The sequence below is a fragment of the Strongylocentrotus purpuratus genome, unplaced genomic scaffold (assembly GCF_000002235.5).
Source record: "Strongylocentrotus purpuratus isolate Spur 01 unplaced genomic scaffold, Spur_5.0 spur5_scaffold_5, whole genome shotgun sequence".
NCBI classification, from domain to species: domain Eukaryota; kingdom Metazoa; phylum Echinodermata; class Echinoidea; order Camarodonta; family Strongylocentrotidae; genus Strongylocentrotus; species Strongylocentrotus purpuratus.
In genome coordinates, this window is record NW_022145611.1 from 8,041,345 (window position 1) to 8,063,344 (window position 22,000).

Genomic DNA, 22,000 nt, shown 5'->3' on the forward strand with positions numbered 1-22,000 from the left:
TAATTTTCACATAACGAAATTGGTAAGGGTATTAATAAGTTAGCTGTTAATAATTGTATATCCATTTTTTCAACAAATAACATTTTACCAAAATCAATTAAAACTACATATCTTATAGATACAATAGAAAATAGGCCCTAAAGCCCTTTTTTTATGTTGGGGGGGGGGGGGTATTCAACCAAACGATAACGGAAATATTATATACATAAATAACAGGTTTACTATTCACATCCACTACTGTAAGGCAAATTATCATCTTATGCTCATCGTCTTCTTAATTATTGTTCATTGATTGTATTTTAACGCCTTTTTAAACAATTTTAATTTCTTGAAATCATTATTATGTTTTCTTATAATGCTCATCCAAAAATATATTGGCCTATTTTTAAACAGCTCTTTATTTCACTGGCCAACTTCCGAAAGAAACCGAAGAAAACCACTTTAAAACATTTGATTCGATGCATAATTTCTCATTCACTATTTCTTATTATCATGTGTCTCCTTCTACTTCTACTAGTACTACTACTACTACTACTACTACTACTACTACTACTACTATTACTACTACAAATACTTCTACTACTACTACTATTACTACTACTACCACTACTACTACCACTACTACTACCACTACTACTACCACTACTACTACTACTACTACTACTACTACTACTACTACTACTACTACTACCACTACTACTACTACTACTACTACTATTACTACGACTATAGTTACTACTCTTACCATTTCTTCTTCTTTGTTTTCTTCCTCCTCCTAGTCCTTCTTCTTCTTCTTCTTCTATTTTTTCTTCTCTTATGTACCCTCTCCCTCTACCTCTCACCCCTTCTCCCTTTCTCTTTTCACCCTTTCTCTTAACCTCTCCTTACCTTTCTCCTAACGTCTTCTTCTTCATATTTCTAATTTCATCTTTCTAAAACTAAATGTTATTCCCGTGAGTATCTGCAAGACATATATCTTAACGTATAAAGGCTTGGAAACAGCTTAAAGATCTATTTTTATTAAAGCATTTTAGGCCCTGTCTGGAAAAATGGGGCAATTTGATCTATTTCCGCTGAAAATATATATGTGACGTCATTAGCACCATATATACGTCACCAATTAAAAGCTCTCTCTTTTTCCCATTATGATGTGCTAATTAGCACAATTAGCCCAAGAGGGTACGTGCGTAAACTATGTTTTCGAGTTATGTAGAAAAGAATAAAAATAAATATATATTTTATATTCTTCTATTAGAACTACGTATTGAATAATATAATCTGAAAGTACACTGTTGGTCATAGTGGTGGAATAATTATTTTTACCCCAATTTATGGAATAATTTTGACTATATATATATATATATAATATATATAATAGTTTATATTCTCAGATTTTATTGAATATTAATTTGTGAATGTTTGTTTTGCGTAACTGCTAAAGCATGTGTGTGCTACTATGCTAATCAACTAGGGGACCTACATCCTTCAGTCATAACTGACAGTAATGAGGATTAATGCCTCATAAAAGGGCACTAACCCTGTCGATGTGCTATATTAGTGCCCTTATAAATGTTTATGCAGTGCCGTGCTCGTCACTTAATTAACCTGTTCTTGTTTGTGTCTTATCTACGTCAATGTTTTATGACGATGATCTTAATATTCCATTGGCTGTATGCACATTTTATGTGTATAATACATGCCAGGAAAATTTGTTAATTTCTTTTTATCATTATTATGCTGTCACTGACGAACCACGTTTCTTTGAGTATATTCATGTGAATTTAATATTGAAAACGCATTGTTTGTCATAATATCCACCAAGGCATAAATTTGGTAATAAATAACATCACATTTCCATTGATTATAGATTAAAAGAATTTATCCAATATAATGTACCAAAGAAATCTCTTTAAAAGGGAGACCCTGATGTTAAATTGGTTTTAATAAAAGCAAAAAAAATGAGAGGAACAGATCAGGGATATTTTTGCAAAAATCGAATAATTTTTTTAAAAAGTTATGCATTTTTGAAGATGCGATCAATATGGTAACTTTGTGACGTATAAACAGAGGTCCCCCCTCCTATTATCCCAATACTTAAAAAACATCATACTTTCACCATAAATAAATTATTGTAGTTATATTTTTTTTAATAGAACCCCTGTATGAAAAAAAGCCATTCCGTCATCAATATCTAAAATGAAAGTTTATGAAATGTTACGTACAGAGAAAATTATAGAGGGGCTTGCATGATACGTTACATTATTGTCAATGGCCCGAATTCACAAAGGAGGTTTGTCGACAAACCAAGGTTTATGTGCGTCGCGTTTCGACGCGTTTTACAAACCAGGTTTGTAAAAAACGCGTCAAAACGCGTCATATGACGTACGAGGTTTGTCGACAAACCTCCTTTGTGAATTCGGGCCAATGTGTTTCACTGACGACAATTTTAAAAATGTATAACTTTCCTATTTTCAATCGGATATTGCTCAAACTTTCATTAAGTTGTTTCTCTTATTTCTCTGCTTTGAAAACCAACTTAATATCAGGGTGGTCTTCCCCTTTAAATGGAATAATCAAAGAATTTTCACTTTATATGATATGAAATTACAGACGCACAAGGATATAGATTCCACTACATTTCCTGCCAGAAATGAGCGATATTTGCCCCTGGGAATATTCATAAAGGATTGGAAGTAACTTAGACGGTGAAATATTTACGGACGAAGTGAGAGATAATGGAAAAAGATTAGCGTAATGCAAGTGAAATATCCCTAAGCCACTTCCCAGAGGTATAAGGATTAAGGAAGTTAATTGAAAAGGAATCAGTCTGTGATATAAGTTCGGAGGAGAGGAGTTGATGCAGAGTGGCATTAATCAACCTCAAACGAAAAGATTTTACGCTAAAATGAATTATTGAGGATAAATGTAAAATACGCTTGGCATGCATTGATTTTTCTGTTTGAATTTCCACCAAAAAAAAATAAAAAATAAAATATTGCATGTTGTATTTCTTTCTTTCAAATAGACACGAGTTTTGGATTGATTCACAATTTTTCAACATTTTGTTGTAGTTGGTTTTGTTTGCTTTTGCTTTTACAAAAAAGAAATATAAATTTACAGGAAATCATATATTGTAACTAGTCAATCAGACTGTCTTATACAAAAAAAAATGTACAAGTCATTTGGGCCTATAGCAAATCGTGAGCTCGCACCTATCAAGAATAAAACTATAGAAACTATAAAGCAAATGCAAAATTGATCTATAATAGAGAAAAATGTGGAGCAATGTTGATGAAAACCACGAGTGGCGTAGTGCCGATGGCCCGAAAGGGGGGGGGGGGTGTACATATGCCCCCCCCCCCCCATTTGAATTGCCAAATCAATAGAAGGAAGAGACGGAAAGGGAAACAAAATCATCAACAGGAAGAAGATACGTTGCCCGAACCTGTGCTTTCTGCCGTCAGTTTCTACACCACGTCGCACTTTAAAATGACGAGACGACACCTCGATTGGTCAAGCGGTGATAATGTGATAAAGCATGTCTGTGTTTAGAAATCTTCTTCCGCAAAATGCCAATTCAATTGAATAACCATTGCCCAATTGCAAATTCGGTCAATCTATACGATTGTATACAAAAAAAAAAATTGCCGGTCAAGATATGAATACGAATTTGAAGAGAAAAAGTGATGCTGACGCGTCTCAGCACTTAAAGGAACGTCCCCCTTTTTTTTTAAAATTTTTTTTTTACATAGATAGCCTTTCCCCCATATAATTCAAGTGATAATCGCGTTCGTTATTATAACATGGAAATGTTCTTGAAATATTCAAACTCGGTGTCATTGTAAATTTTCTTTCGATATCGTGCTTTCCCGTTTCTCTTCTAATTTCCCCACCCCCCTCTGTCCAACATTCATATGTTCACAATCTCACTAACACTCGATTGCTCCCTCCCTTCTAAATAAAAATCGCATCCCCCTCCCCATTGTCCCTCCCTCTCTCTCTCACTTACTCTCTCTCTCTCCCTTCCTCTCTCTTACCCTCTCCCTCTCTTCCTCTCTCTTACCCTCTCTCTTGACCACTCACATGTTCCTATTCTTCTTCACACCATTTATTCTCCTGTCATTTTTTTTGCATGACATCGTAATTATCCACGGACCGTAAATAAACAGAAACAGACAAACAGAAAGTTATTATTTGCATGTTTTTCCTTCTTTTTTCAAATGTATTTTTTTATTGACATGACCATAGCTTGTGGTTATGTATACAAAAACAGATTTAAATTCCCATTCCAGAACCAATAATATCAAAAGGAAAAATAAGATGCCAATTATAGACAAAGTGATGGAAAGAAATGTACAGACTTAAATCAATTAGAACACTTTGTGATACAAGGCATCTTTTCTTCATTTCAATGAGTGATAATAATAATAATAATAGTGTAACCTATCTCCATAACTATATATATATATTTCGATACAAACATGATAAATATACATCAAAATTATTTTCTCTGAAACGTTCCCCTTGCTCCAAGAGTGTTAGAAACAAAAACAAACAAAAATAAGTTCTTTATTTCAAAAACTACATCATGAACAGCAAGTGAGCACAGACATGTAAGGCATGTTCGATATAAAAAGACACTACTTGAAGAAAACAAATCAATAAAGCACATCTTTTGTAGATCAGTAAGGTACCGGTAGCTTGGCACACACTATTTAGTGCCTCACCCATTAGTCTAAAAACATCCAAAATCTTTCTGGTATTTAGAGCAAGATTGAAAAGAAATGAAATATAGAATACCATGTAACCCAAAGTCTTAATTGATTGGAATCGATGTAAGAGAATTTAGAAAGAGGCTGCAAAATGAATGAAATTCCATTCATTTGGGCTAGGAGGGAGTGACAGAGTAAGGATAAATAAAAAATAACTTTTCAATTTATTAAATCTTAAGGGTTTACTGATCTTTTTTTTCTTCAGGAAGTTAGGCAATGGGAATGACGAGACACAGAGGCTTATTGGCCATTATAAAAGCTTGATAATATCACTTCACACAAATGAAGAGCTATAAAAAGCCTCATTTAGCAAAGTAAGAATCTGATGTTTTGATTTGTTGAATTATTTCCAAGGTCATATACATCCATTCTCCGAGTTATACCTTGGAAGCTTCATTCCCAAGAAACAACGCACAAAAGATATTTTATCGCACTTGCCATTAAGAAACTAGAGGGACATATTGACATCCTTGTAGTTTTGTATGAAAGGTATCTAGGGTATTAAATGACCTTGAATATGTTTTAACTTGATGCACAGCTATTGATGTGAGAATTCTGGGAAACAACACGAATGTGCTTTTGAAGAATCTGACAAGGAAAGAATAAGAAACCTGAGATGGATGGAGAATTAATGCTTTCACGGTAGACTGTTCTCATTCTAGTTTTTTTAACCTCTGTCTTTTTGTAACTGCCTTCTCGCATTTCCATTTAACCTTATACTAATGTTCATTTCTGGGTCTCCTGTTAAAATATGAGCTGACAAACAGAAAGATAGAAATCTTCAAAAAGAAAAACAAGAGGCCCATTTACACAGCCTAAACATCATTTAGAAAAAAAAAAATCATAATTTTTTTGGACTTTGATTTACACTAGTGGAAAAACCCATAAAAATCACACTCCAGTGGTGGATTTTTGTTAACTGTTATTTTTCGTCGCATTTGCATAACACCAGAATGTGAGAACAAGTGATGATTTTGGGTTACAGTGTTAATAGAGCTTACATAACTCCTGACGCTACTCGGCATGGAATGCACCAGTTCACACTTCCAAATAACATTAAAATAAGACTAAAATGTGACTCTTACAGTCAACATCTGGCCCTGTAGTATTACAAACGAAAATGCTGAAAGACAGTCATGTTTTATAGGTTTTGATATAAATGTCTGAGGATCTTGGGGAATGTTGAAATGGAATACACATGACAAATGAAAGATATGGACACCTTTAACAATCATGAAAAGCATTTCGTTATGAAATATGATTTTGAAAATATTAATAGAAGAATTTCATGTTTATGCATTACAAGAAAGATTTAAGGATGTAGCAAATTGAGATCTTCTAGTTTTGTTATGAAGATTTTGACAAGATTCAAAGATTAAAAGTATTGAAGATTAGCGAACATTTTCAATCTTACAAGGGATGAATGTAGAAAATTGGCAGTTGTTTTTTCCCCTTATAAAAATATAAATCGAATGCTCACCATTTTCTCCAACACATTTGCATACTAATTTATCTCATGTTACATGAGAGTATTGACTTTTGTAATGTTTGAAGTATTAATAACTCAAAAGAACCCAAATAAGTCCCTGAAAGAGTTCTGCAATTCAAGTTTTAGCGTTGATATCTCTCGTTAGTATATGTTAAATATGATAATATAATAACAAGGAATATATTAGGGCTCAAACTTGAATTGCAGAACTTTCGTTGAGGAGTTTAGATGGAGATAATTTGACGACATACACGATAATGTTAAAATTAAACAAGTTATACCAGGAAAGAAGGCATTTACGCTTAAAAACAAAACAAACAGTCCCAACGGAAAGTAAAAATGAGTTGCCTTCTAAAATATTAAAAACCCTGATCCTATGTTAACACACAATTAATTTTTTAATCAATTTATGAAATGTAACTTGTTCACAGCCATGAAATCGATAGGCACGATAACTTGTTGAAACTCATATTCACGCAAAGAATGGAAAGATTTCAAATTGCATTTGACAAAGCCAACATATGTGGTGCTGGAACATCGTATCATATATAAAAGCTCATCATCTTGAAGTTACAACATCCTTAATATCATTAGCTCTATATCTGCCGTCACGCCGAGCTTCATTGTTCGGCATTTTCGCAGACGTTTACGAACCCATGTTATTTCTTGAGTAAATATCTAATAATAAACTTGCTATAGTAATGTGAAAATGTACAATCTATAATTTACGAAAAATGCTGATCAGCAATACCATTATATACAAATTCAAGCAATATGCATCGATACAATTTACACTGAGATTTTTGTTATTACTTTTGAAAATTACGAAGGTGCAGAGAGAGAGAGAGAGAGGGGGAGAGAGAGAAATTGATACGAAACGTGACAAGAGTGAACGCGAACAACCTAAGAACACATACTGAGAACATCGACTGCAGCAAATGCGTTACAAGGCTCGGTTAAATTCAAAATCAGGCAGAAAGGCGATTGATTTTTGGGGAAAGGTTATAAACAAGCCTCTGGTGTCAATTTACATTGAAAGATAAAGATAAAATAAAACAATCGTGTTTATATAAATAAGGCATAAGCTATGAAATAAAACGTAGAAAATTTGGTACCAAAACATAAGCACTATAAGACATCACGTTACTGTTAAGAGCTACCTGTGTTATGCTAAATAGAAAGATTAATAAAAAAAGAAAGAAAAATAAATGTGACAACCAACAGTGTGGAACATGCCTTATTTTTCCACTTTAAAAAATCACCACATTTGTATAAAATGAAACTTGAAATTTATAGACAAATCTCAAAAAAAAATTCCCGATGAGAACAAAAAAGTCAAACTAGTATAAACACCACCAGTGTAATGTTTGGATGTGAGATGTACTGTACTGTAGAGTATAACTGAAAGGCACACAGGTACATCCGTTGCTTATTATAACAACAGATTTCTGAGTGTTGGGAGAGGGGATGAAATCCGAATGAATGTAGAGGAATTGTCTCAAGTCATTCTTCTTCATGGCTAATGCAAGCTTGGGCCATTTGCATTAGGAACTTGCGATCATAGAACGCGACTCACATACCACAAGCATGTCGATGCTCCATTGATCAGAATTGCATATGACGGACTGGTAATGATGAAAATACTTATTACTGGGTCCTTTTTACCAAGGGTAGCCACATTCTGGAAAAGATGGAAAAAACTCTGCTGAACTGTATGTGGTGCCCAGCCCCTGTGAAGAAAAAAATCCCTTTATCATGCTGCATTATTGTACAGCGCTTAGAGACTTCTGATAAAGTAAGTGTTAGGCGCTATATAAGCAAGGATAATTATTTCACTATGAACCAAATTCTTGCATAGTTGCAAAACACAAAGAAACAAGAAACAAAAGTGGAAAAGGGGGCACCACTAACAGTTTGCAGATTTTTTTTTTAGACACATCCAAAAGGACCCGACCTCTTATTTCAACCTGAGTTGGAAAGGCCACCTGTATACAAAGGCATCTATAGTATCTTGGCAAAGAAACACTTGATCAGGGACTCCAATGCGTAAAAGTGGAGTCCCTCTCCAGGATGTAATGACCCTGTCACACCGACCAAACTGACATCAGTCCAACAATTAGAACGGACAAAGCTTACAAAACCCATAACCGTTTTTTAGTTCACTTGGAGATGGTTTTGTGATGAGATTGGGTTACTGGCATTTAACCTCTTAGGGTGTTCTTTTGTTTCATGTGCATTACGAATAGGGTTTATCCCAATCTATCTCAAGCTAATAAAGCAAAGGGTATTATGCGAGTTTAACCGTTAGGATGTGCAAATGATAAGGTACGTCTTGTGCATACAAGTCCATATTTGGACTGTGAACCTGACACTTAACTTCAACAGACACGGCCCTCTTTGAGGATTCTTATCAAACAAAGTCCAAGACCTCTGAAGGTCCACTCCTTGGGGTTGTATGTTGTCCTAGCAGCCTGATGAGGACACTGGTGACTGGTGATACATTCTTACTATTAACATCTATATTTCTGCATATAAATTTTGGCAGAAAACTTGGTTCCTCTCGCGCTGTCTCTGGACCTGAGATGAATTTTGACACTCCATGAACATAAACAAAAATCAAATCCAACATCTTGAAATGCTGAAACACCACCGTCCGCCTGACAACCCATCCAGGCTGTCCTCCCTGGAGCAGGAGGCCTTCCTCTCCTCCGATGGGATCTCTCGCCGTCGTCTCGCGGAATGGCTCCGTTACGAGTTACGGGGGATTGTATCCATTGCTCTACCCCCGTCTCTCTCTCTCTCTCTTTTTCCTCAGCTGACTAGATTCAGTTCAAAGGTTACACCAAACGCTACAACAACTACAGAGGGCGGGCAGCATGGACTATGATGCTGGTTTCGTGGTTTCTAGTTCGGTCCAGACCTGGATCATCTGGTCCAGCCCATAGAGATAGCCGTCCTCGTGGTTGCCCTCCACCCAGGGCGTCCGATGGTCGTTGGTGAAGCTGTCGGGGAGGGGCGTGGTCTTGCCGAAGTCGATCATCCAGACGCAGGCTTTGCCCGTCCGGTCGTGGACAAACAAGAGAGAGCTGCCGATGACCTGCAGGACAAACAAACAAACAATTAAAAATAAGGAAATAAATCAGTTTTCATCATCTGTATTCTCACAAAAACGTATCAAATTGTTATTTAAACAAAAGCACATAATTCTTGTGCTGAAAGACAGAAGGATGTTAACTTGTACTTTTGCATAGAGGTAAGTACAGTCAAACCTGTCTATAGCAACCGACCAAGGGAAACACAAAAAGTGGCCTTTGAAGACAGGTGGTCTTTGAAGACAGGTTCGTTTAGTACATGTTTCAATGAGAAACCATTTTCAAGGGAAACAAAAAATGTGGTCTTTGTAGACAGGTGGTCACTAAAGCAGGTTTGACTAAGTACCCTCTGGTTCTCAACAGGCAATATCTTTCATAAAATGGTCTCTAAAAATTCCCCATGAAGGTAACAATACTACACTCCTGGAAGAAAAATATAGCTATTCTCAGTCCCAACACGTAGTTAACACTTTCATTCTAGGGCAGGCGTTTGCCACCTGAGGCACGGAAGGTGGTAAGGACATTCCTTCCTCAATGATTTCAAAAATTAGTCAACAAGAAACTAAACAAGTGAATTATCCTTGTGCAATTTCCGCAGCAATCCCTTGAAGATAACCACACATGCAGGATAATGAAGGGAAAAAATGAATTTCCTTTGGCAGGAAATAAACGTGTGATTGCTAATAACACCTACGGGTATAATTAGCAAGACTTTCACTCGTGGCATTGCTCAAGTGCAAGAAAGGGATGAAATTAGTCTTGTATTTTCTTCAAATACTTTATTTTGATTTCCGCTATGCAGAATGTGGGGTTAAAATCCAAGGTTAATTATTCAAGAGGGAATGATCCTATGGTTGTAGATTGCAAGGTGATAATGACTAATTCATTGATTTTTTTTAAAATAGAAAATCGAGGACCTTTACTGAATCTGGCCTCTATAATATTGGAGTACGGAGAACGTACCTATTAAACCGGAAATGTAAAGTACATCATTGTATCACAAATAATGAAATATGTTTTAAAACCATGAGAGTCCACAATGCTTGGAGAGCATACATAGTTACCACAGACAATCATATAATATTGAATGGTTTTGAGTAGGATTAAAGGGTATATCTCACCAACTGATTTCACGAGTCGGAACAACGACAGAAACATGCTCAACGTGAGTGCGATATACCTATACATCCATTGTCTTAGCCTTTGCGTATTCAAAAGCATATTCACTTCTTTTACGGGTGCGATAATGAAAAAATATTGCATCGCCATCTAGGCACTTTTTCACAAACCATGAGATATTGTCTTTTAATTGCAAGGTCATGTGAGTACTATTGCGCAAACCGTAAATAAAGCAATTTCTATGGTCGGCTCAAAACCCTTCATATTAATAACCATGACTAATATTCAATTCTTGATTGATTGATTGATTGATTGATTTTATTTATTTCATTTCATATAACAATTGTTTGAACAATAAAGAATATAGTTGACAAGGTAAGATCAAAATTATGAAATGAAACAGGAACCTACTTCACAAAGGGGGTACAGTCAATGTTCTATTGACCATTTGTTAAATGGCCTATTTCTAACATCTAGAAAACATTTTTTTTGCATAAGGTTTCATAGTCTGTGAACTTATCTTCACAACCACAGGGACCAATTCCAGTTTTCTTCTCGAGATGTTCGACTATTATACGTTCAGTTCATTTACCTCATGATTGCTAAAGAACGGTGATGCTTCCAGCGTTGCACGGATGGCTTTCAGTCTTCTGATATACCTGGCTTGGACTTCAGCGCCGCCGTCGACGAAGAAGTTGAAGCTCTCGCTGATCTGATCTCTAGTCTTCGTCGTCTTGAAGTCCCGACTCGAGTGGCCGTCTCCTTTCTGCATGGGTAAAAATTTAGCAATGATAAAATAGCGTATTCTGAAATGGGTATGTTGAGAGTAACTCTGAAGACATAGAGAGCTGTTAATAATAATAATAATAATAATCTAGATTTATATAGCGCTTAATACGAAATACCGTCTCTTAGTGCTTTTACTGATCTATTCAGCGGATTCATTCATGCACAATGTGCACCATCTCCACTTCCTGGGGAGTATTCCTACCATATGGTCACCGTGAAAGCATATGGCAATTACTAACCCAAGTACTTTGGTCATCCTACCAGATCCCCATTTCTCTCTTGGATATTGAGTGGCAAATGTAGATTAATGCCTTGCCAGAGGACAGTAGTGCTAGGTTGGGGATCGAACCCACGACATTTGAATTTCAACTCAAGTGCCTAACCAACTCGGTCCTTTACTACACTTCTAAGCTTATAATATATCCTATTTGAATTTTAAGTCAAGTGCTTAGACCACTCGACTACAAAACTTCTAAGCTTATAATATATCCTATTAAAGTAGGAGCTTGTTCCACAAGTAAAAATATGTTTGAGGAAAATATTCATTTGTTGAGAGCCAGAAGGGCGTCGACTATGTGTCACTGTATACCAGTTAATGCCCTTCTGGCTCCAAACAGATCAGTCCTTCCAAGAAATGCACATCTGGAACAACAAATGAAGTTCTTGTTTCCTAAGCTTGGCACATTCTCATGAGATTCAAATCAACTTTAGAATAGGGAGAAGTAAAACCGAATTTGCCTGGAGACATACACACACCATCCTCGTATGTCGGTCGCTAGGACAGATAGTAAATAAGAACTTAATCAAGCTGTATTGAAAAACTTGAACCGTTCACCTTGCAACAAAGGGAAAGTAAGAGATCAGGTGGACTGTGAAATTGAGGGATATTACCACCAAATCAGTCGACACTTGGTCTCTTTGATAATCACGATGGCAGAGAAAAATGTATGTTAAGGACAAGAGATATGGAAAGCAAGATTGAGAAAGAGTGATGAAGAAAGAAAAGAGGTATAATATACTAAAAAGAGATATATCTTGTAAATAGAAGAACGGAAAGTGATTGTAGAGAGTAATATATAATAAGAGACATAGCGACATACTAAAGACTAGATATAGGGGAAATGACACTGTGAAAAGGATATATCATAAAAGAGAGGGGAATAAGAAGTGGAATCATAGATGTACATGTAGAGAAAGAGTTGAAGACAAAAAGATGAAGACTGCGAAGGCTAGAAGATTTTTTTGACCTTGAGTATCTGACCGAGCAATAATGACATTATATGTAATATAATAATAATTTAATATTGAAGCATGAATAGAGAGAGAGAGGGAGATTTATCATGGGGAGAGTGCGATGCTGAAAGTGACAGAATCGGATGAATCTCCATAGAAACGAAATATAGATGCATGCAAAGATTATAAAAGATTATAATATAATATAAGCACGAGAGACTAATGTACTTACAAGGGAGGTGGGTGTGTATGTGGGTGAGATGAGGAGAGGAGAGGAGAGGAGAGGAGAGGAGAGGAGAGGAGAGGAGAGGAGAGGAGAGGAGGAGACGAACGGAGAGAGAGATGGGGAAAAGTGGGAGAACAGGAAATTTTATGATCTTATGATGCCCACAAACGGAAAATAAAGCAAGACAATTACCCCCCCCCCCCCTCCCCTCCCCTCCAACCCTCCCCCGAAAAATAATTGATCCTTACCTTGACACCTTCTATTCTGAAGCCGAGCGTCGCTGAAGAGCTCACATATTCCCTCCATTGCATGTAGCGTGGCTTGATGATGGCTTGCCTGTTCTTCTCCTCCTCCGTTGGTGCGTTGGGGTCGATCTCAATCATCTTCTGATACATGTCCTGAGAAGATAATTTAAGAGGGATGAAAAATAATTGATAAGATTTATTCATTTATTTCTCTTTGTAACCAATTCCCATCTCCCACAAATGATAATATAAACAGCCTAACAACATCTATGATTCATTCATAATTATCAAAATATGCAATTTCTTCATTGAGAAACACAAATCGTGAATAACTGAAGGCGTGGCTTTAAGATGTAACAACATTTAGAAACGAATGAAATTACGATGTGGAAGAGTTATTGTAGATGCAATTATGAGAGGTACACATCTCTATAAATTTAGTTCATTCGTAGTGAAAGCAATTTGATTGAGGATGAAAGGGAATAACAAGAAGGGAGTGATTAGAATATATTTAATATAAAAATAAAATGCAAGATTCAGTATCATGATCAGAGTTTGCATAAAAACAAAAAATATTTGTGTATTATTTTGTTATTCTCTATTTTCAGACAAGGGATGTAATGAGAACTACTACTTAGTTTCAATGGCTTTTTGAACCCTTATCACTTTCTTGTCCAGTAAAACATTTAGAAAGACAGTTATTTGTTGCCACCTTTCAGAGTTTAAATATTCTAATGCTGATCAATGTTGTAATATACATGTGTTGAATATGAGGATTTTGAAATACAGTTATTTGTTTATATCGAAATATGCAGTTTCTTGTACATTACCGGGGGGGGGGGGGGGGGGGAATTATGTAACTGTTAGTTCTTTATGATCCAAGTCATGGAGTACATTTATTTATTGAAAGTTTGTTTACATTTTATATAATAATCGACCATGCCCTGCTATTAAATTGTTTTGTTTTATTTTACATTTGGAAATGAAATAAATAAAATGATATGAAAGGAATTTGTCTTCCCTGTATAAATATAATAAATGAATAGATAGAAAAACATATATGCGCTTATACAACTTTTTAATGACTCCAACGCAAAAATAATACAACTAAAACTGCAGTTGGTTATTAAACATTCCTGATATATCGCCTTCAATATGTTAAGACCAGCCTTGCTCTAAAAGAAACTGAAAGCATGCCATATTCCACAAAGGAATCATCTACTACGCTGCAGAATCTCTATGCAAAAATTTCTTTGAGTTGCCATAGCAACCGGACTAAAAGCTTCAAATACCTGAACAATTGAGGATGCTGCCTGCATTATGCGGTAGTGGCAGCTAATTTGCGGATGGTCTCTTTTCATCATAGCGCCATATTTCATATGTACTTCATTGATGTTATCATTTTCATGTTTTTTGCACGTTGATAGTGTGTGGTGTGTGGCATTTCGCCCCCTCCCCCCCCCCCCCCCCCCCCCCCTCTTGACGTCAGAATGAATGTGTAATGCATTATGGGCATCAAAAGGTTTGCATTATTCATTAATTATGGTGTCATGGCAGTCAAAAACATGTTGTGAAATCGTATCACCCGAAGTGACGGTGATCCGACGGGTTTTGATTTTGTCAAAGATATTTGTCTAAGAAATTAACCGCTGAGCAACTGACGTACAATCGCAATAATATTTTTTCATTTGCTTAATCTGACCATGATTTTTTTCCATCTTTTCAGGGATTTCTTACAAGATAAAACCAAAACAACCTCAAATTTAAAGGAGGAAATAATAATAATAAAAAATATGTCTTGTTTACCCAGTACAGCTTCATTATGTCGATACTGTTCTCCCTGAGGGCCCTGCAATCATATTATTATGAATCATTATGAAATTGATCCATAACCGGTTCATTTCTCGATTTCAAAAGCTGATTGACACATTTCGGAGCTAGCACTTCTTAAGAAATGAGAGATGAAACGAGATCCATGAAAGAGATAGCTCCGGAAGATAATACTCTGAGCCAAAATAATGATACAAAGACTCGTTCGTTCGTGTCTCCTTAGATCAAGATTACTGTAATCTTGATCTTCGGAGTAGTTGCTACAACCGGCCATGTCAGACACGTTGCCCCGGGGTGCGAGATAGGACTCTTGTAGCGTGCCCCCATACGAAGACTAGAAGCCATACTTTCAAAACCCAGGAAACTCCAATAAAAATAATGATAATAATAGTAAGTCCATTTATAACATATATAACGAAGCTACTATATGAATATACTCTACTGTGCTTAATACAAAGTATCATATCATTACCTCGGCTGTAGCAGAGCCGATAATGTAATGAAATATAGAAGAGCATGCTATATTTGGCAGACCAAACTACTTGATTGGGTAATGAAGGAGCAACAATAGAAGCAATCATGTTTAAATAAAAAGAAAACTTCACTTGATCACTTTTCCTCATCAAATATGATTGGCTTACAAGACATGATGAAACATGGTCTGTATAAATGCCAAAGGCTTTCTGTTTGAGGCATTCTTGTCTTTTATTTCAGAAAAAAATAATTACACTTTGCGAAGAAGAGAAGAAGTGAAATCAATACTATTCTTAAAATAAGTTTGTTTTCCTGATTTCAAAAAATCAAATGTTGTTGGTTACTGAGCCAAAAACTTCTAAGAAGAAGTTTAATCAATGATTTAATTTTGCCTGTGTCACTTCTCTGTTTTTTTTCCACAATCAATATTTTGGCTTTTGGGCAAAAATGAGCGAGAGATTTAAATATAAACCATAAAGGCTCTCAAATCTCTGTATTCTCGTTTCTAGTTCAGCCCAAAATATTCACCTACAGAGAACATCACCTTGATCAATCCACCCCCAAAGGAGCATCTTTTCAGCTCAGAAAATGTATCAAGGACGCAAAATGCAGGTTGCTATTTTGGAATGGCTGTTTAGGATTCTCACAGTAGGGATTAAAAGCATGCGCTCCTTGTAGGTATGAATTTCGAGGTAGCGAGTTATGAGACAGAAACGTTGATGTTAATCCACATTAGCCACTCTCAACCTAGGTGTAGTAAATGGGTACCTGGTAGCATATGGCTCCGTTAATTGTTGAGTGCCTTAGGGCAGCTTGGCTAAAGCAAGGATATTAATTTGTACTTTGAAAGCGCATTGAGCACCCCCCCCCCCCCCACTCCCCTGGATGGACATGTGTGCAATATAAACGTACAGTTAGCTATTATTACCCAAATCACTATTGTCATTTTTTATTCATTATCACCTTGCTGTTACATATCTCTTCATTTGTGGAGGATACCATATCAAAACAAAATACAAACCTTTCTGAGTTTGGGCTTTTCCCTCGCTTTCATGAGTTCCTCTTCGAGATACGTTCTGTCAAAACACAATATGAAAAAGAAGGAAAAAAATGATCAAAGATAAGAATATTGTCACTGTGCTTCATGGTGATCAGTAATCTACCTGATCATCTTCAAAGATAGAGAGGGAAACAAGTTTTGATAACCGCAAAGAGAGGCAAGATCACTATCGGAAACATGAATATTTATGCTGTATTAGTACACCTAGAGTTACACTATCTTTTCACGATCATTTTGTGATTATCAGCTCATCTTAATCTCGTGAAATATGGACTTTGAGCATGAATACATACGTTACATTTATACACACGCAGGGTCGGGTAAACAAAACACTTTTACGTTTGTAACCCGAACTGATTCGGTAAGCGTGGTTTCAATTCTGTGACGTGGTTTATCAATGGGATATTCTGATTTTTGTTAAGATTGCAAGAGTTTGACTACTCCATAAAAGGAAATGCACAATGATCAGTCCAATTTCCTGATCATACTTTCACTTTTGCTTCTTGTTTTTGTAAAGAGAGATCAAATTTCTGTTTTGAAAGATTGCTCAATAATGTTTTTGACATTTTCAGTATTAGAACAATGTTTTCTTTTTGTTACTTTAATATCACATAGAAACTTAGAGAGACAAGACAGAAAGAGACCCGGAACAGACAGAAGTAGAAAGGGGGAGAGAAAAGAGGGAAAAAAACGATGGAAAAGAGAGAAAGAGAGTGAGAAAGACAAAGAGAAAGAAAGAGACAGAGAAAGAAAGAGAAACAGAAGAGAAACGGAGGGAAAGGGAAAAGAGAGAAAGGGCAAAGAGAGAGAGAGAGAGAGAGAGAGAGAGAGAGAGAGAGAGAGAGAGAGAGAGAGAAACAGAGAGAAAGGGAGATACGTTGAACAGTTCAATTCAACTATTGTGTATTCTCTGTCCAATCAGCCTCTGAACCCTTTGGCTCAAATTGGCATAATGGAAACACCTTACAGATAACTTAGTATCATATGATGGTCAATAGATGGTGCAGTTTAGACTGGCCACTTACCTTGTTCCCATTTTGCAATCCATGACGGAAGGGTTGTCAAACTCACCCAGAAGATCCTGCATTTGAACGTATTCTGATTGCAACAAAGATTGTTGGTTAAGGAAATTATCAAAATGTTAAACTTACTCTTGAATTAGCATGAATCTGCATCAAACAGAAATGTAAGAATAAACCCAAAATTAAATTCATTTACATAGTTAAATTGGTTCATCATCTCTTTTAATGTATTTGAAAGCATAACATAGAGCAAAATCACAATTACTTGTAAAGCACATTTTGTTTAAAATATTCCTTATGCAATTTAAAGCATGTTACAACAAAGATTGAATCTACCACATCATTTAACCAGAAACTTTAGTAAATTGTACAAATTCATCAGATTACCGGTAGTTGAAATATTCATAGCCAAAAAAAGAAAACCAAATTACAAACTCTAATTTTTAAAGATTTTCAAATTTTGATGTGATAATTATCAATATTTGTGAAAGTTCCAAGTTTCACAACAACTTTTTGTTTAAAAGTAATTTCAGAAGATTCACTCTGTCCTCTGCGTAATTATCTTAGCAACAATTTATTTTCTGGTTGGTTTGTGTTAAGGATACTTTCTGAGTTCCTCTCTACGATTCCCTTGTATTCCGGTATATACGGTCTCAGGACGTCTGACATTAATGAGCTCAATGCTGTCTGTTCCTTCGGGCAGTATTTCTTGAGGATGGTACCATATTCACCGGCTTTGAAGTTACCTGGAGGAAGACGCAGACAAGAAAAGAAGAAAACAATTTAGATTCATCACCGGATAGATACAAGATTGACAACAATTCGGCATCGATATTGTGAACCGATGAAACCGACCAGTAAAATGTATGACGGATTCATTGGTTCATAATAACGCACATGAATTGTAAGGAACACGTCAAACAGTATGTGTGTTGCCTTGCCAGCATCTGGCAACTTTTCTTTTAGGATAACTACCACCAACTGACAACTTCGCAAAGTTTGATACCATATGGCCGACAAGAACTGACCATCTAGTCTAATTTGACACTTAAAAAAGGTTCCATAAAGTCTTAGGTAGACCCTAAGGGGTTCACTAGCATCTGACTCTCTCCCAGCTTCATTTCACTATGAACACCAAGTTGGTTCATGGCTATGTTAAGACTTGCAAATACGTTCCATTACCAGCCATTCCCAACAAATTGTCAGACATTGGTTCAACTCTGCACTTCTTCTTTTTACTTCCAAAAACAAACAAACACATCTCTTATTCACTTTCAGGAACTTAAATATCCCGACAAGAGATACCATTGCTAAGCGTTGCTACACCAGAAAATGGTATAACAGAGGAAAGCCCACGCTATATGAAGAACTCTCCTTTCTCCATATTGAAAGAGCTTAAAGTAATCCCCATCTAGAACAATTCAATCCATCAACCCAGCAGTTTCTGAGATCTGACAATCTAAATCCCCCTTCAAAGTGGCTGCTAGCTTCATCGGGATATCATCAGCAGAGAACCAGAAGGACGCTACTCATATACTTCTACACAGACTCAAAGCCTTTCTGACTCTCAGCAGAAGACATATAAATCTATCCAAAAACTTCATCTTGCAATTTTCTTGTAAGCTGCACTACATCATCTGAGCTTCATCAACCATTTGAATACAAACGGAATGAATAATGCTTTCTAATCTTGGTAAATGTCAGAAAATAGTTAAGCCTGCAATCCCAGGAAAGTGAAATCCTTCATGGAACTGGGGATCTTTAAAATGATTTTAAAAAAGGAAAAAACTTTAAATATAATATTAAATTAATTGATATCAGGAAGTAAAGTAGCAATGTTCTTGATTTGATGAAATGAATTGGATAAGGAAATGGAATAATCAATAAAAGCGAAAGTAAATGTGATTTTGAAAAACAACACCAATGGTCTTTCCTAGTTTTGTTAAGGAAACTATTCAACACGAGTTACAGTAAAAGTATTTGATATATATCTGTATCTTAATATGCTTGAGGGAAAAAGGGAACTTTTCAAGCGAAATGGTCGAATTAGTGTATTAAATGTAAGATTTTACTTTTCTTTGATTTCTAAATGAATTGATAGTAAATTCTGAATAAACATCAATTTTTCCTTAAACAAACAATAAAATGTTGGATGAATTTTGATGGTTCACTGATAACATAACGCATAAAAACAAACACGTTTGCTTGCATGAAACGTTATGAAAGATTCCTTCCGCGAATGAACCAAACACAAGTTTAATGGCACCAAACTTCTGTAATTCGCAGACAGTTCTTGCTGCGAAAAAACGTGAAGGTTTTACATTGTGAATATTCCTGGTTTGATGGCGGCTTTCCACACCTCAATTTTTTATATTCTTTTGAGCAGCCTCGATTCACCAAAATATCATTCTACATGGTAATTTTTCAAAGTAAAATGCAAAGCAGCACTGGTAAAAGTCTGCAGGGGAAAAGGAATAAAACCCACTTCAGGGCGATGATTACAAAACCATCAAAGAAAATGACAGTCCAGTGTATAGTAATATTGCCTTGAGAAAGCAATTATCGCGCTCTCTCTGTTTCTTTATATATACTTCTTGTCTTTTTTCCTTGAAGCGAAGATCGCAAGGGATATAATTGAGTCGCCAAAATGATAGCCCGACTCCCACTTGTAATGCAAATAATGCATCTTAATATCCTCGCCATAAGGCAGCAAAATGACAGGGGAACAAAACGAGATGAGAATTTCTATCTTTAACGATCGTTCTGATGCTTGCACTGAGCAATTTTTCGGCTTTGTTCACGCTTCTTAATGCATTTTTCCTTCGGGGGATGATGTATGTTTTTTTGACAGAGCTAATCTCACAAAAACTCAATAAACTTGTCTAAAGAAATATGAAAAGGTTACAAGAATAAAGAAGATTCAAAAGCAATGAATACACAATGAAACAGGGAAGCGAAGGGATAAAAACCATACAGGTAATACGATTTATGCAATTTCTGCAACAGGTCTGTTAAGATTACGACCTCATATAAATCGCTGACACTTCTGTTGGGTCAAGAATTCTCATGAATTCATGTACAGTTGAATTTTGTGTTTCTATATACTGTAGATAAATAATCAAATTATCCCAGTTCCTTGCAATAAAAAAAGTTTATTGATGAAATATTATATGTGCTACAGAACCCTGGGGTGACTGGAGTGCATTAAACCACAAACAGAAAACCCGCTATCTCATGAAATGGCAAATCAGTTCAAAAACTATTTTCTTTGCATCAAGTATTTGCCATCATTCAGCTGGTAATTTGAGCACCTTCCCCAATCTTGGCTAGTTCGTGGTTTGGCGAATTAGGATCGGACGATAATTCTCTATTTTAGGGGACTATAAAATCGCTGGGCCAGGACCTACAGGTTGGTGTTCACACGTGCCGGTCCAAGATGACGTCAAACCCATGAGGGTGTTGACAGCCGGTGACGTCATCTCGGCGAGCGAGCTACGCACCCCTTGATCTATGACAGGGGGTTAACATTGACCCCTTTCACACTATTAAACAAACTACAAGTGCTCTTTAATAGCTGGGTCACAACTAGTTGACCCATATAATGCCCCATTTTATACAAAGATGTATCACATAGAATATATCCACATAGTTATTGTGCTTTACAAATCAATACATTATATTATATATGTTATATATGAATTTCTCTAAGACAAGGTCACAATCAGTGTGAATTTTCCATTCATTTCAATACAACCATGGCTTACAGTAATGATTAGATCCTGTATTAGAATTTGACAGTGTGAAAGAAGTCATTAAAGGGAAAAGTGAAGTTATGCCAGAGGTAAACCCATTCATACTCAAAGTTATATATAAGGGCCATAAGGGTATGTACAAACACATGTCCCTTTAAGCACAACACAGGGTTTAAACTTTTTGGGAACAGAATTTCCTTTTTTGGAAACAAAATTTCCCTTATTTAGTACTGCAATGTGGTTGCTCCTTCCAAAAATAGTCTTCCCAAAAAGAGCCATTTATTGGAGCTAATTTAAGCTTAAACCCAAGAAAACCTGCAGAAACTCAGTGTGGTGAGCAGGAAACAGGTAGTCATTTATTAAAGCTTGTGGCTAAGACCCGAAAAAAAACATTTTCATTTTCATTTATTTGATCTATTCTCATGAAAATCTCGGCAAAACCACAGGAACTTTAAATGGGAGAAAGGATTAAGGTCAGGAAGTTTTTCATCACATTATGTTCACCAAGTTTATCTATTTAGAGCTTTATCTCCTTTTACATAAAAGCTATAACTGGTATAAACTGTTTGACCGATATAAAGAAAATAAAAGTTGATAACCTTTTCAAATTGCTACACCATTTGCATTTGCTCTCGTGCTTTTGAATTCTAAAGACATTGTTGTTGCTTCTCTGTTTCAGTCCGTTGTTTCAATCCGTTCCTTACGTCAGCAAGTCATAAAACATTTATCATCACGCACATCGTCATCGGGTCCGCCACCGGGGAGTGACAATGAAGCATGCAATTTAAGAGGGAATTATTTTCCAACGCGTTGAACAGATTACATACACTGAATATCAATGGCGGAAACCACTTTCTTCCATTTCTTGTGGGGATTTTAGTGTCCACATCGTATTAA

The 22,000-nt window shown here is 36.0% G+C and overlaps 1 protein-coding gene across 1 annotated transcript in view; it reads right to left on the bottom strand.

Annotated features, from left to right (window-relative positions):
• Window positions 1-5,732: 5,732 nt before the first annotated feature.
• The window catches only part of LOC590949 (inositol-trisphosphate 3-kinase B), a 29,121-nt gene continuing 12,853 nt past the window's right edge, over window positions 5,733-22,000 (bottom strand). The window contains exons 3-8 of the mRNA XM_011663624.2: window positions 17,957-18,097; window positions 17,355-17,427; window positions 16,291-16,345; window positions 12,969-13,118; window positions 11,065-11,238; window positions 5,733-9,358 (exon numbers count right to left, since the gene is read on the bottom strand). Of these exons, the coding sequence (XP_011661926.1) occupies window positions 9,143-9,358; window positions 11,065-11,238; window positions 12,969-13,118; window positions 16,291-16,345; window positions 17,355-17,427; window positions 17,957-18,097 (809 nt within the window). The 3' untranslated portion in view covers window positions 5,733-9,142. The remainder of the gene's footprint in view (window positions 9,359-11,064; window positions 11,239-12,968; window positions 13,119-16,290; window positions 16,346-17,354; window positions 17,428-17,956; window positions 18,098-22,000) is intronic.